The 17,212-nt window shown below is 39.6% G+C and overlaps 1 protein-coding gene and 1 long non-coding RNA gene across 3 annotated transcripts in view; one reads left to right on the forward strand and one right to left on the reverse strand.

Annotated features, from left to right (window-relative positions):
• Positions 1 to 885, reverse strand: part of SNX13 (sorting nexin 13) — a 63,448-nt gene extending 62,563 nt beyond the window's left edge. For both annotated transcript variants that reach the window (NM_001109755.2, XM_015281418.4), the window contains exon 1: positions 650 to 885. In NM_001109755.2, coding sequence (NP_001103225.1) covers positions 650 to 661 — 12 coding nt within the window. In that variant the 5' untranslated portion in view covers positions 662 to 885. The remainder of the gene's footprint in view (positions 1 to 649) is intronic.
• On the forward strand, positions 854 to 14,410 carry LOC107052559. The gene is made up of 2 exons (XR_001465131.4): positions 854 to 8,403; positions 12,799 to 14,410. It is a non-coding gene; the product is annotated as an uncharacterized LOC107052559 (long non-coding RNA).
• The last annotated feature ends 2,802 nt before the right edge of the window (positions 14,411 to 17,212 follow it).

Below are 17,212 nucleotides of genomic sequence, written 5' to 3' on the forward strand. Positions count from 1 at the left end.
CTCATCCCCTCGGGTCTGCCCCACTGCGTTAGGACTGACAGACCTCAGAGAGACGCAACTCACTTCTGTAAATGCCTACACCCAGTAGAGGCAAAACTACTTGCCTTAAGCCCTCTACGAGGAAAGAAAACACTAAGCAAAGCCACTGATGAGGGGGAGTTCAGAAGGGCTTCACAGCGCTTTGCCCCATGCTCTCTTGGCCGGTGCCGGCAGCCGGGCACACCCTGCACTGCGAGGCCTAGGCAGGCCTCCTGCTCAGGTATCTCACAGAACCGCCGCCCGCCGCGGAGGAGCGGCCCCGCGGCCTCATACCGGGAGGGCCCGCCCCGGCCCGGCCGGCCTCTCGGTGTCACCGCGCAGAGCGGGCACGGAGGGCCAGGTGCACCGCAAGAGCGCTCCCCTCCCGCCCTGCCCTGCCGGCTCCGGACTGAGGAAGGGCACGGGCTGGGGAGGATCAGGGCGATAACAGGGGCCCGGCGCTGCCCCTTGCACGGCTGCGGGGCGGGCTGCCTGATACCAAGGCAGCTCGGAGGCCCCGGCTGAGGGCAGACCCTCCCCCCGCGGGGCTCGGGCGCAAGTCCGATCGCTCGGCCGGGCGGAGCGCTGCTCCCACCCCTCCGCAGCCCACCGACCTCAGCGGGGCTCTTACCTCTGCTAACATTATTACCCCGCTGCGGCGTCTCCGCGGCTCTAGCCCCGCAGCATGGTGAAGCCCGGCGGCCGCGCGGAAAGCTCCCCCTACTCGGCAGGGAGAGGAGGGGAGGCGAGGCGAGCTCCGCCGGCCCCCGGCCGCCTCCCTCAGCGGCAGCCCGCCGCCCCCAGCCCCGCAGCCGCCCTGGCAGCTCGGTCCGGTGAAGCCGCCATCTTGGGAGAGCTACGTGCGCCGCCGCCGCTCCCCGCCCGCCCATTGGGGCTGCGGGCCCCGGGGCCGCCCCTACCGGGGACGGATCCATCCTCTCCCCGCCCCGGCGCGGCCCGGCCCTTCGCTACTGCTGTGCTGTGCTGCCTACCTGGGACGGGGTGGTCATGACCACCTTCGGACTTCTGCCAAAGCCCGGCCCGGATGCCAGAGCCAGGCCTTGGTTACAGCGGCCTGAACTACTGTGCATCCCGAAGGGAGAAGTCGAGGGCCGCAGGACTTGAGGCGTTGTTTTCCAAGGCAGCTTTTTGCTTCGTTTCTGCCGAGACACAGCACTTTTTGTTGTTGTTGTTGTTCCTCTGAGCTCTATACAGCAGTTTTGCGAATGCTCATTTAAGTGTTTTCTTACATTTCTGACTAAGCAGCATGTCTGATGCACCAGTAAGGTGTAAAGCTTCTTTTCCCTCTCTAGCTGTTTAGAAAGAGACATCTGTATGTTTGCTACCTATATTCTTGTTAAGTAGTGACACAAACTGTGGAACACACCTCAGAAGCTGAGCCTGTGTGGCGCTGGCCCATCCCTCTCTTGTGCCAGCACTCTCCAGAAGCTCAGTATTTGAATGCATTTGCAGATTCCTGTGTGAAGTTTGTTTCTTCTCCTTTAAGTATCATTCGGTCGTCTTGTTTGCTTAATTAGGCTTCAGAGTTACTAAATTAACCTTAGGTACCTTACTTTGATAGGATTAGAACCAAGATACGTTTTTTTTCCTGCATTTCCAATGCCAGAAAACGCACACAAAAGGAAAAAAATAATGGTTAACAGTGAAGATGACATAAATGCAGCAATACTACTATAATGTGGAAAAAAACCAACAACTTTATGTTCTCGCCAAGCTGCTCTTTTGTTTCTTGCAGAGCTGCAAGGGAAGGGAGGTAGGCTGCTTTTGTGGCTGCAGGGCTTTGTAAAAGTTCTCTAATTTCCCTGGGGATTTTTAAATACTTGGCAGTTCAAGGTTGCCCACTTCTTACTTTTATTCATGAGAATTACCGAGTTTCAGTTTTACTCATGCGACTGGTTTTCACCCGCCAGAGACCCAGCTGTTGGTCATGTGAACTGCACTTTCCAAAAAAAGTAGACTCTTGATAGTCATAGTGGTTTATTTGCCATTTCTAAAAAAAAAAAAAAAAAAAAAAATCAGTTTTTTTTTTTTAAGTATCTTGTAAGCTATGTATTTTTGAAATACTTCTGCACATTTGAATGCTTGCTCTTAGCATTACAATTTTCTTCAAGTGCACTGCCAAGAGAAATTCCAGATTTCACAGCAGACACATCTATTTTCAACAAAAAGTTTAATGATAACAGAACCATACACTGGCCTTGCATAAAGTATTTCACCATCTTGGTAAATTAAAAGTTGTTCAGAAACATTGATCAATGAGAACTGTGAAATACCTGCTGTATTGCTTTGGGCCCTTAACACTCATTTACATATAGAAATAAAGCCTGCTGTGGATGCTTGTTTGGAAAGCACACACATTCGCAACTATGGTTCTCTATGCATGGCTTTCGTCACACTGTAATTCAGCCAAAGGGCACTGTGTGCTCAGGTCTGTGGTAGAGGAAACCCTGAAGGAATCCATAATATAGCTCAGTAAATCATCAGTTGTATAATTATGCAAAAACACATACCTAGGCATGAGTAGAATCATAATATTTAAAACATCTACCATTTGTCATGTAACTTAGTCTTAAATGCATTTTCTGGGCAAGGAACAGTGGTCACATAAATTACCCAGCTTATAGTATGGAAGGAGTAAGCAGGCTGTGGAAGTCTCATGATTTTCATGAATATGAATTAATGATAACTTCTTTAGTTGAACTAAGATGATGGTATAGCTAAAGAAAGTGTCACTTGGCATAGAATTTCTTTACCTTGTGCTTTCAAGCACATCAGGTGAGATATTCAAAAGGAGCACAATCCCCTTTTAAAACTTACTACAAAACTGGGTATATCCCAAGTGTGATAGATGCAAGAAGAAGAGAATATTTTACAAAACTCACAAAAATTTTGTTGTTACTTGAAACTAGTTAGGGAAGCACCTTCCTTTCTTATGTCTCTGGAATAAACCAACTAATAGTAGCACTGAAAACTGTTGCCTGTTTTCACAGTTGTTGACATAACCTCAGTACGGTTGCAAAATAGTTATAAATGGTGTAATCCATTATTTTAATTGTAGGTGAGTACCATTTAACTTGAAAAGTGAAAGGTGATGTAATTCTAACAGCAGGAATAAAGCTGTGAAAAAAGGACAGAACCACGCAAAGTAGACTCAAAGCAGAAGAGAAGGCAGCGTTGTAAAGGAGAACTGACATGTGATGGCAGCTTGGAAAGAGGTTAAGACAGACTTCTTGATGTGATAGTCTGCTGGGAGTAGCACAAAGGAGCAAGAGAAAAGAAATTCTCCATTGCTGAAGAATTAAATAGTTACATTGTCTATTCCCATTCTTGGAGTAAACTGGAAAAATGTAGGTACAAATTATTTTCCTTCTGGGAAGGAGGATATTTCTTTAGTGTGAGCAGGTCTGAAAACAAGGCTTCAGTGTTGACTGACAGGATTACCAATAGTACTTGGTAGGCCAGGAACATCTGAACATTTACTGTTTTCCTGAGACCATCTTCAAGTGACAATAATGCTATTAAACCTGATGAGTCATCCATATGGAGCCATATTCCTTATGTTTTATTCTTCTGCATTCTTTACAGATACATCATGGGGTTGACCTTGTAATGAACTTGCATACCTACCGGAAGCTTTGTAGCCCCATTAGCACCGTTCTTATTCAGGCAGAGCATTATGCTCATTATTTTTATTGTCACTTCCACAAACTTGCACACACTGCAAAAAATTGTGTTACAGCAAGTATACATATCTCTAATCAAATACAAACCTGGCAGAAAGCTTTTGCTTTCTGTACTTAACCTTAAAGTACTTGGAAATTTTTTTTTTTCTCATAGAGCTATAAGTGCTTAATTCAAGGAAGGAGTCAGAGACAGTGGCACCTTAAGGCCGATGACTACAAGACAGTTCCTACCTGTTACCAAATTTCTTGGTGTTCTTTACAGTGATTACAGTTTTCACTGACTACAAACAAGGTTAGTTGTTTTACCAGTCTGGATCTACGTTTTGAAATCCTGCTGCAGAGACTGGAAACTGCATACGTATCTACTGAAATGATGAGTGAATGCAGTATTATAAACAAAAAAAGATCGGGAGGAGATAGGGATAACACTGGCAGGCTCACCAGCTAGAAGTTTATACAATTTTTGTAAAGTTCAACAGTGAGTACACTAAGTTGAGAGGCAGGTTCAGAGACAAAAATATTGTGAGGGGGTGGATGCAACACACACAGAAGAAGGGGCACAGGCAAGATTTAGAAAAAAAAAAAAAAAAAAAAAAAAAAAGGGCAACTCTGCTGACTAGCAGAGAAGCACAAAAGAACACAGATTATTTTCTAGTACTGAAAGGAGGGCAGTCCCAAACCTAAATAACTATTAGCTCACGTAAAATGAAATCAATGACGTCAATCAACCTAATTGGCATTTAGATACCCTCTGAAAAAGGAGCAACCTGCATTTGGAGGGCAAAGGAATATGTCCTCTTGGCTTATACCAGAAGACAAATGAAGACTAAGGAAGAAAGAAACAACAGCCAGCAATGGAGGAGGGACAGACTGAATGAACAGACCAATTCTGCTTTCCAAGCAGGTTCTTTAGAATGATTACAAGACTGTTTCCAAGTTCATCAGCAAGTCTAATGTTCTACATCTTTTGCTAAAGTCTATGAAAGATCTCAATAGCATAGTTTCTGTATACTATAAATTAGCTTTCATTGTCCACGATCAACTGATGTAAACTAAATTTTAGCTTCTGTTCTCTTGTTGTTTAAGCTGCTTATAGTTTAGCCTGGCAGTGTAGTTGTAGAGTTTTCTTAGGGTTGTTTGTTTGTTTGTTTGGGACTGTTTTCTTGAGGGGTAAGAAGGTGGAATGGAAGAGATCTGAGGAATGTAGTCATTAAATGTTTCAAGTGTTCAGCTGCACTGTTTAAAAGCAATTCTGTATCTTTGTATTTGAATTCTATTGCATTTCAAGTAGGATCAAATGACCTCAAAAGTCTACGTGACAACATAATTGAAAGAGGAACTCAGTGTCTTTTATGCCTCACATTTGAATGTTCTGTTATTTTAAGACATTGCCTATTCTATACTCTTTGATGTGAGCTGCCAGAAGGTTTGGTTCTGATCAGAATCACAGTTCGACAACCTTCAGTTAAAGGTCTCATTCACTTCCTAATTTCTCAGCATTTGCTTAGGTGTAGCACAGACAGAAAATGCAAGGCTATTTGCAAAACAGCCAATCTAAACAATATTATGTGAATACTGGGCATTAGACAGACAATTACTGAAAAAGCATCACGTCCAACTCCTGCTTCATTCTTTGCAGTACAGATGCAATATCTACCTGCTGTTCAGGTTCTCAGAATTGTTTTTGGGAACCTGACATTTCTTTTAAAGCTTTTGCTTGCATACATTTCTTCACCGTAGGGAACTTTCTGCTATTCAAAAAGCTGTCTCCAGCTGGATCAGATGCTGTTTGCCTTAGCATTTTAATCCTAATTGTCTAAGTAATTGTTTGAATAAAGTATAGTTCTTACTACATAAGAAACAGTCTCACAGTTATACTGGTGACTCTTTCAGAAGTCTATAATGACACGACTAGCGTCATCTCAGAATTGTAATATAGAAGTTAGTCATCAGCTTCTTAGCTTCTGGCCATTAATGTTCTGTGGAAATAATGCACACAAATAGATGGCTTCCAATGCTGTTTGCACACTGCTGCTATGGAGGGAAGCAGGAAACAGCACTTTTTAGAAAAGCCACTTTAATTCTTAAAATACTTTTGAAAGCAACCAATCCATATCTTCGTCTGAATGATACACTATTTCAAGTATAAAACTGGCAACTGAACACTGATTCTGCAATATGGTAAATGATCCCATTCCTTCCTTTCAGGTGGGTCAGAAGTCACAAGAATGTATATCCATGTGTTGAAGATATTTCTGTTGCTCTTTGAAGGATTTGCTATTACTCCTATTTGACCTATGTCAGCAACTACTTATTACAAAAAGGTTTATTAAATGGTTTCTCTATTGATGTTGGAACTCCTGAATGTGTATGACAGGTAAATCAGTTTAGATGAAGGGCCTTCAGGTCTGAAAAGTAGCTAATCTTGTTATCTTCTTGAGCACACAATATGGACATTTTCAGAACATATTGCAAACAGAATTTGTATCCATAACTTCTAGCTTTTTTTCCAGTGCTGAAGACCTGGTGAACTCAGCTTATGATTCTGTTAAGAAGAATTTGTTTTCACCATTATATTATGTTTATCTTTCCAGGCATTTATGTTCATGTCACAATCAGTTGGAGTTTGGGCCTGAATTTTCACGTAACGTACTGCTTTAAACATGGTTAAAGTGGTACTGATTCTGTGATAAAATGTTACAGTGATATTGAACTTTGCCAGTTGTTCAAGGCCAAAAGGAAGATATCCAACAGAATGGAGAACACAAAATGAGTTATATCTAATACATTTAGATGGAAATCACCCACTTAATAAGATTGACAACTACTGAATGAAAACTAAATAAGAAGCAAAACAATTCACCACGCAGTACAAAAATCAGCTCTGTTTACTGCATTTCTGTGTGTGTGCTGCAAAGTTGGGATTGACAGGTCTTCTTTGCATAAAACTAAATGAAGATCATCCTGATAAGTCTGAGAAATCTGACTACGTGCAGCTCACAGATGACGTGAGAGGTTCTTTAGTTAGGAAATGTATTTAAAAACCAAGAAAGAGGGTAAGGATAGAGGATAAATATTCTTGTAGTTCAATGCAGTATCTTAGGGATGGTGAAGGGAATTAGAAGTGATCTTAAAACATTTTCCTTTTTTTAGTGTAAGTGATGTTTTACACCGATTCCTAAATGCCAAATCCATAATCAACAACTTTTCTAAAACAGATAATCTGCTTATGGGGTGCATAGGGAGAAAATGAGAAGAAGTATAGGCTAGCTATGAGTAAAGTAAATATTCTGGCTGTTGTATTACAATCCTAGGTGTTCAGAGCTATTAGCCAGGCTGTAAGAATCTTCACACTGGAAATGAAAGTTGTTTACATTTTTTTGTGCTTCTTGAACACTTAAGAAGCAGTCAAAGTTATAATTTTTGGCTTTTCTTTGCAATCATAAAGACTACAAACTCTTTTTAAAAGGTATTTCTATGTATATTTTATAACTAGGCTGCACAAATATTTTAAGTTTTGAATAATTTGTAGGACTTGGCAAAAACCATGAGGAATCTCGTGAGCTTATCATACTTTCTTTCCACTGTGCATCACTGCTATTTGCATCTTCTCTACATGTGGAGAAGTTTATTAGTGCTGTGCATGCCGTCATAGCTGAAGATCTCACTGCTCACACCCTTGAGGCCGCCTTGCACATTGGCTTCATTCTTCAGGTCATTTGTTTTGCTGCCTGCTCGTAACAGTTATAACAAAGACTGTTGCAAGAAATAATACAAAATGTAGATATTTAATCAGGAAACCCAAACTCCTGAAATGAAGCACTGCTGGTAATACGTTAGGAAGAGGACAATGCTAAGGAGTACAACAGGCACAACTTCTTTGAATGACAGCATTTCTCTCTGTTTTGTTAAATTCATACTCAGAATATTCTCTCCTATATAATTCACACCACAGGTTGGTTGTATATCAATTCCAAATTGTTTTTCATGTAGCACAATAACTACCAGGTCCTTCCTTCACCAGAAAAACCTGTTCTGTGGGCACTCCTGTTCCTCATAGTTACATGCAGAGTCAGAGAGGCCATTATGAAGAATCCTTTGCTGGCCGTAGTTTGTATACAAAACATGTCCTTGATGAAAGATTGGATGCCTTGTACTATTTCTAGGATTTGTTTGGTTTAGCAATGAGATTACATTTTTCTCCTTTATATTTTCATAAGATTTTCTTTTCTTTTTTAAAATCACTACTTCTAGAAAAAAAATTCCTTCTGATTTTACTCCCTCTACAAGTAGGAAGACTTTCTGCAAGATCACTGCAAGCTGTTTAGGATTAATTCAAGGCTCATTATACTGTTGTCTTCAACCCTTACTCAAATGTTGCTAATACTCCCTTTTAACACCAGAGCATCTCATCTATCTAACTGAGCCAGTGAGACAGGGAGGTGTGAGGTGGAGCCCAGGTCTCTTTGTGGGGGTTCTTCTTTCACTTTACTATGAGGAACAGTTGATGCTTGTCTGTCCTCATAATTTAGATCCAGTTTCCTGAGAGACAAGTATCCACTGTCTATTATGAAAGAATTGGAACAGCTTATCCCACTGCCACTGACGTGAGGACTTCAGCAATACACCTAAGGTCATGGAGTTAAAGGCATAATCTGAGCTTTTGCAGTGGCTTACGCACGTGAGTATTAATCCTTGCAGCAAAGGCATATCCTAAAGTAGGACAGTGAAATTCTCCATATAAAATCTCATAATTTTCTGATGATTTCCATTCTCTCTTGAAATAGATCCCCTTGAAATGTTAACTTGAAAAAGGATTTATAAGCCTAAAATGCACGTTTCCTCTTTCTCTTCCTCCTTGACGTCAGTTGGTTGTGCAAAGGCTATCACATTTTTTTTCAGGCTACGCATACAGTACTTCAGGCCTATTTATGCCTCATATTACAAACAGTACAGATGCTGCTGTCAGATTATATTGTTGTGCTAAACCTACCATAGGATCACATAGGTTTTATTTGGAAACACTGAATATAAACATCACTTGATCCAGACTACTCTGGAGTCAAAGTTGAGACTGCAAAGTTACAGACTGCAAGCAGCTGTGCACAGAAGTCTGCAGTGCAGTTCTGAGTTGAGTTTTAGAACTGCCTAGTCATCATACTGATAAGAGATTTTGGATTAATGCAGATTGATTAACAGCATTCTACAAACTACATTTTGCTAGATTCCCATGAGGATCACAATCACATTTTCTGAGAGATGAAATAGCTGCAAGAAAAGGCCTGTTTTACCCCAAACTCACCAGTGTTTTGGAGGTGAAAAAGGAGAAGAAAAATACGGAAGAAAATATATTCTGTCCTACTTGTCCTACTCTGATATGTGACTGCTGGCTTTAACACTGTTTTTCCCTTCCTCTCCTCTCCTCTCCTCTCCTCTCCTCTCCTCTCCTCTCCTCTCCTCTCCTCTCCTCTCCTCTCCTCTCCTCTCCTCTCCTCTCCTCTCCTCTCCTCTCCTCTCTTCTCCTCTCCTCTCTATTAAATTAGAAACTTGCCAGCGAAGATCAATATTAGTTGCATCAAGTATTTCCCCAATACAAGAGGCTACTAAGAACCGCTTTAATATCTTTAAGTATTTCCAGAGTTGAAACCCAAACAGCAACCAGTTCTCTAATTTAAGCACCAAATTATCTGACAGCAATGACAAAGAGCAAGTCTAGAACAGAAAATTTCCAGTTACAAAACAGAAATCAACTGCACCTTATTTATTTATTTATTTGGAATTTCGTGAAGTACTCCTATAAACACATTTAGAAAAGAAAACATGGGAAAAACTAAGACTACTTTAGAATAATATAACAATTTCATGATTTTAAGACTTTTTAAATCACAGTCCATCTGCGTCCAGCTATTGTAAATAAACTTCTATGCTTCAAAGTGTCCTGGAACTCACCTTCATCCACCCATATGCTTTCTGCTCTCCCAGTATTGTTTTCACCTAGTTTTTAAGTGATTTCTTCACTTAAGCTTCAAACTTCTCTATTTCTATTCCTTACTTTTCTTGCTGCTAACATGCTTCCCTCATATACCCAGTGAAGCAATATTCTGTATAGCTTCCACAACTGCCTTTCATTCCTACCGCTGAGCATGAACACAGGCTCGTGTTTCCTACTTTTCTCCTGGGAACCATCTCAGGAGGTGAGCAAGCTGTCCGTCTTACAGATCTCCTTCAAGCCAAAGAGCTTCTCTCTAGTAGAGAAAAGGTTCTCTGGGATAAGGCTGACTCTAACTACGCAAAGCACTTCTGGATCTCATATATTTTGCTAATTTGGGAAGGAAATGTCATCTCTGCATCTTTAATCTGTATAGCTTTTTTGATAGTTGTAAAGTAGCTTTAATTAGACATACCAAATAAACGTTATACCTCATTGTTATAGCAGGTCCTCTGATTAGTTTTCTTTTTGTACCTAAAGTCACCAACCATGGAGTCATGTGTTTAAGCCGTGTGATGATAAAAGATTCTGCTTTAGGCCAGCAAGTTTTCTTCCTTCCTCTTGACGCAGAATTGCTTACACATGTGAATCCTAAAGCCTTAGAAAACCAGGGAAGGACAGAAGACCCTTTTTTTTTTTTTTTTTCCTGTGATACAGAAACCCCATAATTCAAAATCATCTCTTTGCTACTCCTCAAAAGTTTTGTATCAATTGAACTTGTTGCTGGAATAACTTGTACAATTGCTTTACACATAGAACTAAAGCAAATGTGTTTAAATGCCTGTAGGGTTTTGACAAAAGCACATTCGTCTGTCTTCTGACACTTCCCTATCAGCTGGGGTTGGATAGCTCTAGTTCCAGCAGTGCTCTATAAGCAGATTGTGATTTGTAAGGACAAATCATCAGTAGTCTTCTCAGAAGTCTGGAGATCTCCAGAATGCAGAAGTCTTCTTTACCACATTCTGTACCAAAACAAACTATAAAGAAATGGAGTTCTGCTCCCAGAAAACATTTATTTCTGTGATAATAAAGAAGTCAGTTTTTCTTCTCTTACCTTAGGTAAGAGGTGTGAGCAGAACTGCATTAATTCATAGGGATGCACATAGCTAGTACTGGGTTAGTTACACTGAACATGTCGTATTTTGTAAACTCCTTACATCTTTACATTTACATAAGTTACAGAAATATTGTTCAGTGAATGAATTGCAATTAATTGAAATGAGTCTGTAATGAGCTGAATTGCTGCACTGGAGCTACAGAAAGCAAATTTACATCTGTTTCCACTGAATATTTTCTTTTATTTTGTCCTTTTGTACTTAGTATTCTCATCATGCTATGTAAAGTACACAGGTGTTGATTAAAAGATTGCAAGAGAGACATGGGAAACATCTTTATAAACATACAGAATGAAATAGTTTGAGTGGCAATTTGTGATTTGTTTTCCAATTAGGAATGACATTTAATTTTCAGAGTTGAACTGTTTTTAAGATAACATTTTGTTGGTGTATATGCTGACTACTGTGACTACCAACTACAATTTTCAGGATTTTAGGCACAGAGTTGACTACCTGCTCGTAGCTTTAATGTATAAGCCTGTACTTACTGTGATGAGTGACACAACCCCAAAATTAGTCGTGGTTCCAGTTTTTATATACTCATAGGTTATTGAGGAAGATGTAGGTTTCAGTTTCTCACTGACTTGTACTTGAGGTAGGCCAAATTTTCTAAACTACTCCAGCTGTGTGAAATATCTCACAGAAATAAGTAAAACGATATCTGTATTGTTAACATCTCGCAAATAAGAGGCCTGCAGCAGTGGCTACACACTTAAGTGTGTAACCTGGGACAAACTGACGCTGTCTTCCCATTTGGCCAATTGCTCACTCCCATCATCTTCCTCATGCTGGTAAGAGCACTGAGGCTTCCAAGAGGGTGCAGTCAGGTGAGTCTGGGATTGCAGGCCACCCTCCTGGCAGCAGCAAGCATTTTATCACATACAGCTGGCGGTATAATCACAACCTGATTCTGCTAAACTGTCACTTCAAGTTCTGCATGTTGAAAGACTGCACGTTGTAATCATGTTATAAGATACTAAGTGCAAAACAGGAGGCATATGAAAAGAAAGTATCTATTTTCACTTAAATATGATACAGCTGACCGTAGTACTGAAGGTAAGCTGTGAAGGGGGAATTAGTATGTTGCGTATATTCTTTTTATACAATTTCAAAAGTAGGTGTGCCACAAAGTAAAGGGTGAAGGACAGAGAAGAAAATGATTTCCAGTTTTGTTTTCAGAAAGCTATTGAATTTGACATACTTGAATGCCTTTACAATGCTTTAGATAAGCTTATGATTTCAGGAGTTTTTCTCTGTCTTTTGGAGCTGGGGCTTTGAAATCTGACATGTTGTATCATATTAGTGCTTATTACAGACCACCATGATGTTATTTGGCAAATAAATAATCTTTAATTATGCTAGGACTTGCATGCAATCAAAGTTTATTACTAGGACTGCAAAAATAGTCTTTTTTTTTTCCTGTAAAGCTTAATGCTATAGTTAAACTTTGTTTTTCATAAGCTATGTAGGGAAATTTTCCAAATGAAATAAGTAGTCAGCTGATCTTTTTATACTTACTCTTGAATAACAAGTAGATTACTAGTGAAGGGTTTGCTTTGAACTGTATTTTTAACTTGATTTTTATATGATGCCAAAGTTGTGCGTATGAGTGCACGTATATGTGTGTGAGCATGCATGCATGTTTATCTTTCTGTTTTCCATTAATAACTTTGAGCCCTTAGGCTAATTCCAACCAAATTAACTTAGGAGTAGAGTTCTAAAAATAAATATGTTCCTACAAAGCTTGGAAAATAGCCAAGTAGAAGAAGGAAATCTCATCAGTGTCCTGATTATAGGAAAGGTTGTATACACTGACACTGGAGACTGCCTACAGAGCAGCCTGCGTAAATGACTCAGATGTGGTGAAAAAAGGCAGTTTCTTGGTCAGTGCCTAAACTGTATGGTGCATGTTGTGATACACTCAGCATTCACAGCTGTCTGGTTTTGTGTCTCCTTTCTTTGCCATTCCCAGGAGTATTTCCAAATCTTCCATTCAGATACAACTCTTCGTGTTAAAGACAAATGGCCCTGGGATACTCAGTTTCATGAAACTACTTGTTGAAGAGCGTTAAAGGATACCTCCTGCCTGCAGCCAGCCCGTGTAGCTGTTTATCATCTGCAAACAGTAGGGCCAAAAGGAAAAGCCTGCTGCAGAAACTTTTATCTTGCCCTGCTACCCTGTCTTCCACCCTTTGCAATCCCTCTAGGTTTGTGGAAATGCTCTGTAATCAGACAGCTAACCGAAGTATCTCAAGAAAAATTTGCACAAGCTTTGCTCCCCATTTTCAAAGGTGAAGTCATAGACCAATCTATCTGGGCAAGCTGGTGCTTCACTGGAATGCATGGCTTACATGAACTTGAAGTGCATGGAACTACAGGATATGTTCCACTTGATATTTTACAACTTCCTTTTTCATTAGTTTGATACTACTATCCAAAAAATTATGTGGCATTATAACAGTTTATCCTGTCTCATGAGTCTCACAGGTCTCACATACTTTTGTCAAATCTCTTAAATTTGCTTATTCTTACTTGATCTTGATTGTCTTTAAAAAAGGACATAAGCTCTTTAATTTCGTGACTGGCAATAAAACTTTGAAAACGTGATCCAGTAACCAAGAAGCAAAACGAAATAAAAAAGGAAAACACAACAGTAGTCTCAAACTGTAGACCACTTTCATGATTTTAACTCATGATTTTCAAAGTCCTTGTACTGTCCCTGCATAGTAATAGCATATCGTCGCTTGACGAAGGCAAAAGGGGCTACTCAGAATACGCACTGGAATGACAGCACTACAGTCTACTTTTCCTTTCTGTTTGTTTTTTTTTCTTGGTTGCCTGTGAAAGGTACTCTTCTTTTGGCATAGGCTATATACCCCCATGATAAAAATGTATTGTAAGTTGTAATGTGGTCTTTTCTAACTATTATGTATGCAAATATATTCAGAATGTGCAATGAAGAACTAACATATTCTTCTCTATGAAACTATTTAGAATAGAAACTGGAAGATTGGCTTATTGTTTTTCCTATTTTAATTGACAAGCATTTGATTTGCAGTAGATTTTCCATGTCCTAGAGGGCTAAGGAAACGTCAGATATTTACATACTTATGCCTTTTAAATTAATTATGGAGGATGTTTTGGTAAATAATCACCATCCCTGTATCAGAATGTCACTTTAAAGGTAAATAACAGTCAAAAATAAGTGGATTATTTTGCTTTTTTATTGTCATCTGCCTATATAAGAATTTCAATTAATTTTTAGGAATATTTTCTAGGATACTGATATCTCTAAACTAGTTTACTGCAGAAACTCATACAAAAGACCACTGATAATATGTAAGTCAGGGTTCAGTTCAAAACTTCAACGTTCCTTGAATGCGTTCCATAGTGTAATCATAAAAACATAAAAACTTCTGTGTTATAACTGAATGTGCATCTACTTAAATCTAAAGGCTAAAATTCACTATAGCAAAAAGAAGCCTTATTGAAGATACAGCTCCTTGCTATTTTACTAAATGTATGAGATTTCAAAGTAAAATGTCATAGGGCCTGTCCATAAAACATGGAATTACAAAACTTAACATTCTTCATGTCTTTTGCTTCGTTTTGTTTTTGTCTTTGGAAGTACCATTAGTAGTATATTAGTAGTAGTATCTTCTCTGGGTGCCATTTTTTCCACTAAACCTGAGGACATACACTGACTGTGAAACCTCAGTGCCTTTTCTGCAGTTGCTGTTACTAGATTGCAAACTACCGGAAGGGGAACAGAACAATTTCACAACCCTCCTTTTCTGAGGAAAGGGCACACACAGAAAAAGAGCTAAAATCAAGCTTAAAAAATTCAATTTACCTTTGATACTCTTCTACGTTTTCTCATATGACTTTGTACAGAAAACACAAGCAATGATGTGCAAGGAATTCTAAGCATCTTTTATTTAAAGCCCTTGCATTTCAGCATAGTGTGTTGGCTCACAAAGTCATACTGGGTTACCTACATGATTCTGAATTAGTACAAAAGTAGAAGACCAACAAATGCAGAAGAAGAATAAGCTTCTGAATCAATACGTCCAATGTGAAGTTAGATCATATTGCCCAGATAAGTATTCAGGGATGACCCTTTATGTATAGCTGCAAGGCTGTAATACAATAGGCTCTCCATTTCCACAGTAATGAAGTCCTTGGATTTTGAGTGCGGGGTGTCAGCACTGAGCATTTCAGTTGTGAAGTTTATTCTACATTGCCTCTGTCAATCCAATTATAATTATGTTTATTCATGAAAATCTGTAGCGGTTTCTACAGCTCTCTCAACCTTCTAACATTAGTGCAGAAATACCTTAAGATTCATTATTTTGCCAACTTTATAACAATCCATCTGAATTCCCTTCCTTAATCACATTATCTTCTTTCACTTCCCCATATAAGCCTAGTAGACCTAACTGATACTTTATATCTTCCACAGAGGTGGCTCTAACTTCATGCTTAGCTTAAAAATTGACTACAAATCACAAATAAAATTCTGAGGAAGCTACTAATGGATGCATACATTCACAACGTTATTTAAAATTCAGAAAGTATAGCTATTACAGCTGCTCTCAAACAGACAACAATAACAAAATAGCACAATCATTATAAACTTTGGGACAAAATGTTTTCAAGAGAATTGTTTGCTACAAGCTCTCTTAAAGGCTAAACACTGCATTCTCTGCTGCAAGGCAGACAAACAGGGAAGAAGAGACACAATATTTGCCCAGCTAATCTCAATACTGTTTACAAATTAATATCTACATTCAATTGTCTTTTTAGGATAGTTTTCATCCTGAGAGGATATCACAGGACTTTTTGTTCTTTAATTCTATCAGTCAAGCCTTCCAAGACAATATTTTTGAGTTACTTTTTTCAGCAAGATAACTCTAATTGTTTAGCCAGGGCATTTCTCCTGGCGAATGCAGACATACTGCATATCCAGGCCTTGAGTGCAATAGGAGCCTGCAATTGCTGGGAGAGATCTCACCTGGGACCTTTACCTACATAGCTGCTACTGGTTCAGGCCCTCCATTCAAGCTCCAGCTCCGGCCATTAAATCTCTTTGCCTGAGTTATGATGCAAGTGCACTTGTTTTCAGTTACATATGTTGAGATGTTTCCTTTTTTCCTCCTGGTTTTGCTATGCCTGCCTTGTAGTGAATTGGTTGGACCATGCCTTGTGGGTGAAGTACTGCCTATGCTGTGCTCATCCTCAGCTCCCTGGCTCATGGCATAGCCCTGCTATCACTGCTTCTTAACTTCTTACGGCTCAATCTGCTGACTGTAACTTCTTGGCTTGCATTTTTTTCTTTCTTAGAATACAAAGTCCATCTATAAAAGGAAAAGGTGTTAAACCTTCCTCTTAGGTTTCATTATACCACTTAAAAATAGGAAGAGGAGGCATGCTTCTAATTTGGGAAGAGTATTGTGAGTTTTCTGCTTACCTAAGAGGTTGCTGATACACATAGAAATCTTAGTAGACTTAGCCAGTAACTTTTCTTTCCCTACTTAGTAACCATTACTCATCTATTTATTTCAGTATCAGTTTAATATACTGAGTGTTTCCTTTTTCAAGCCTATTACTATATATTGAACAAACTGGAAAGTATTATGCAGAAGAGTGATTGCATAATGTACAACTTCTATATGCCAGAAACAACAAGTGTTCATTTTGGCCCGCTGACTTCATTAAGTGTGTATAACACTAAAAGAAAAACTTGGCATGATGTTGTCCCATCTCTTACTTGAAACTTAACTCCTTTACCATTAACTGTACTAGATGCAGAATTATGCCAAAATCATCAGTTCTTTCTGCATGCTACCAACCGATTTCTCTTGAAGTTCTCTTGCTTGACACTTCAGATTAGAGCTAATAAAACAATTTCTCTCCGTAGAAGCAGGTGACAAATTTATTGCATGATCTAAATTACCACAGCTGCTGTGGGGAGAAGGAAGCAATGTGAGTAAAGCAAGAAAGACCATGGCTTGCTGGAAAAATCAAGGGTACTGGATGATTCCTCACATTTTAAAATGTCTTGGGTGTTTTGTCACTCATTGACAGATGATGATGTCTTTATATCGGGGCTATGATTTGTAGTACTGATCTATTTATGTTCTGCAAGAAATGCTGGAGAACACAGTGTAAACTTTTACTGTGGAATATGCTAGAACACAAGGTGAATTTACCACTTTGGGAAAGCAAATGAAATTGCTGAGCCTAATTTACTCAGGGGGTGGTGGGGCACTGTCACAGGCTGCCCAGAGTAGCTGTACATAACCCGTCTCTGAAAGTGTTCAAGGCCAGGCTGGATGGGGCCCTGGGCAGCCTGATCTGGAAGGTAGCAACCCTGCCCTTGGCAG

This window comes from Gallus gallus, chromosome 2 (assembly GCF_016699485.2).
Source record: "Gallus gallus isolate bGalGal1 chromosome 2, bGalGal1.mat.broiler.GRCg7b, whole genome shotgun sequence".
Taxonomy (NCBI): Eukaryota; Metazoa; Chordata; class Aves; order Galliformes; family Phasianidae; genus Gallus; species Gallus gallus.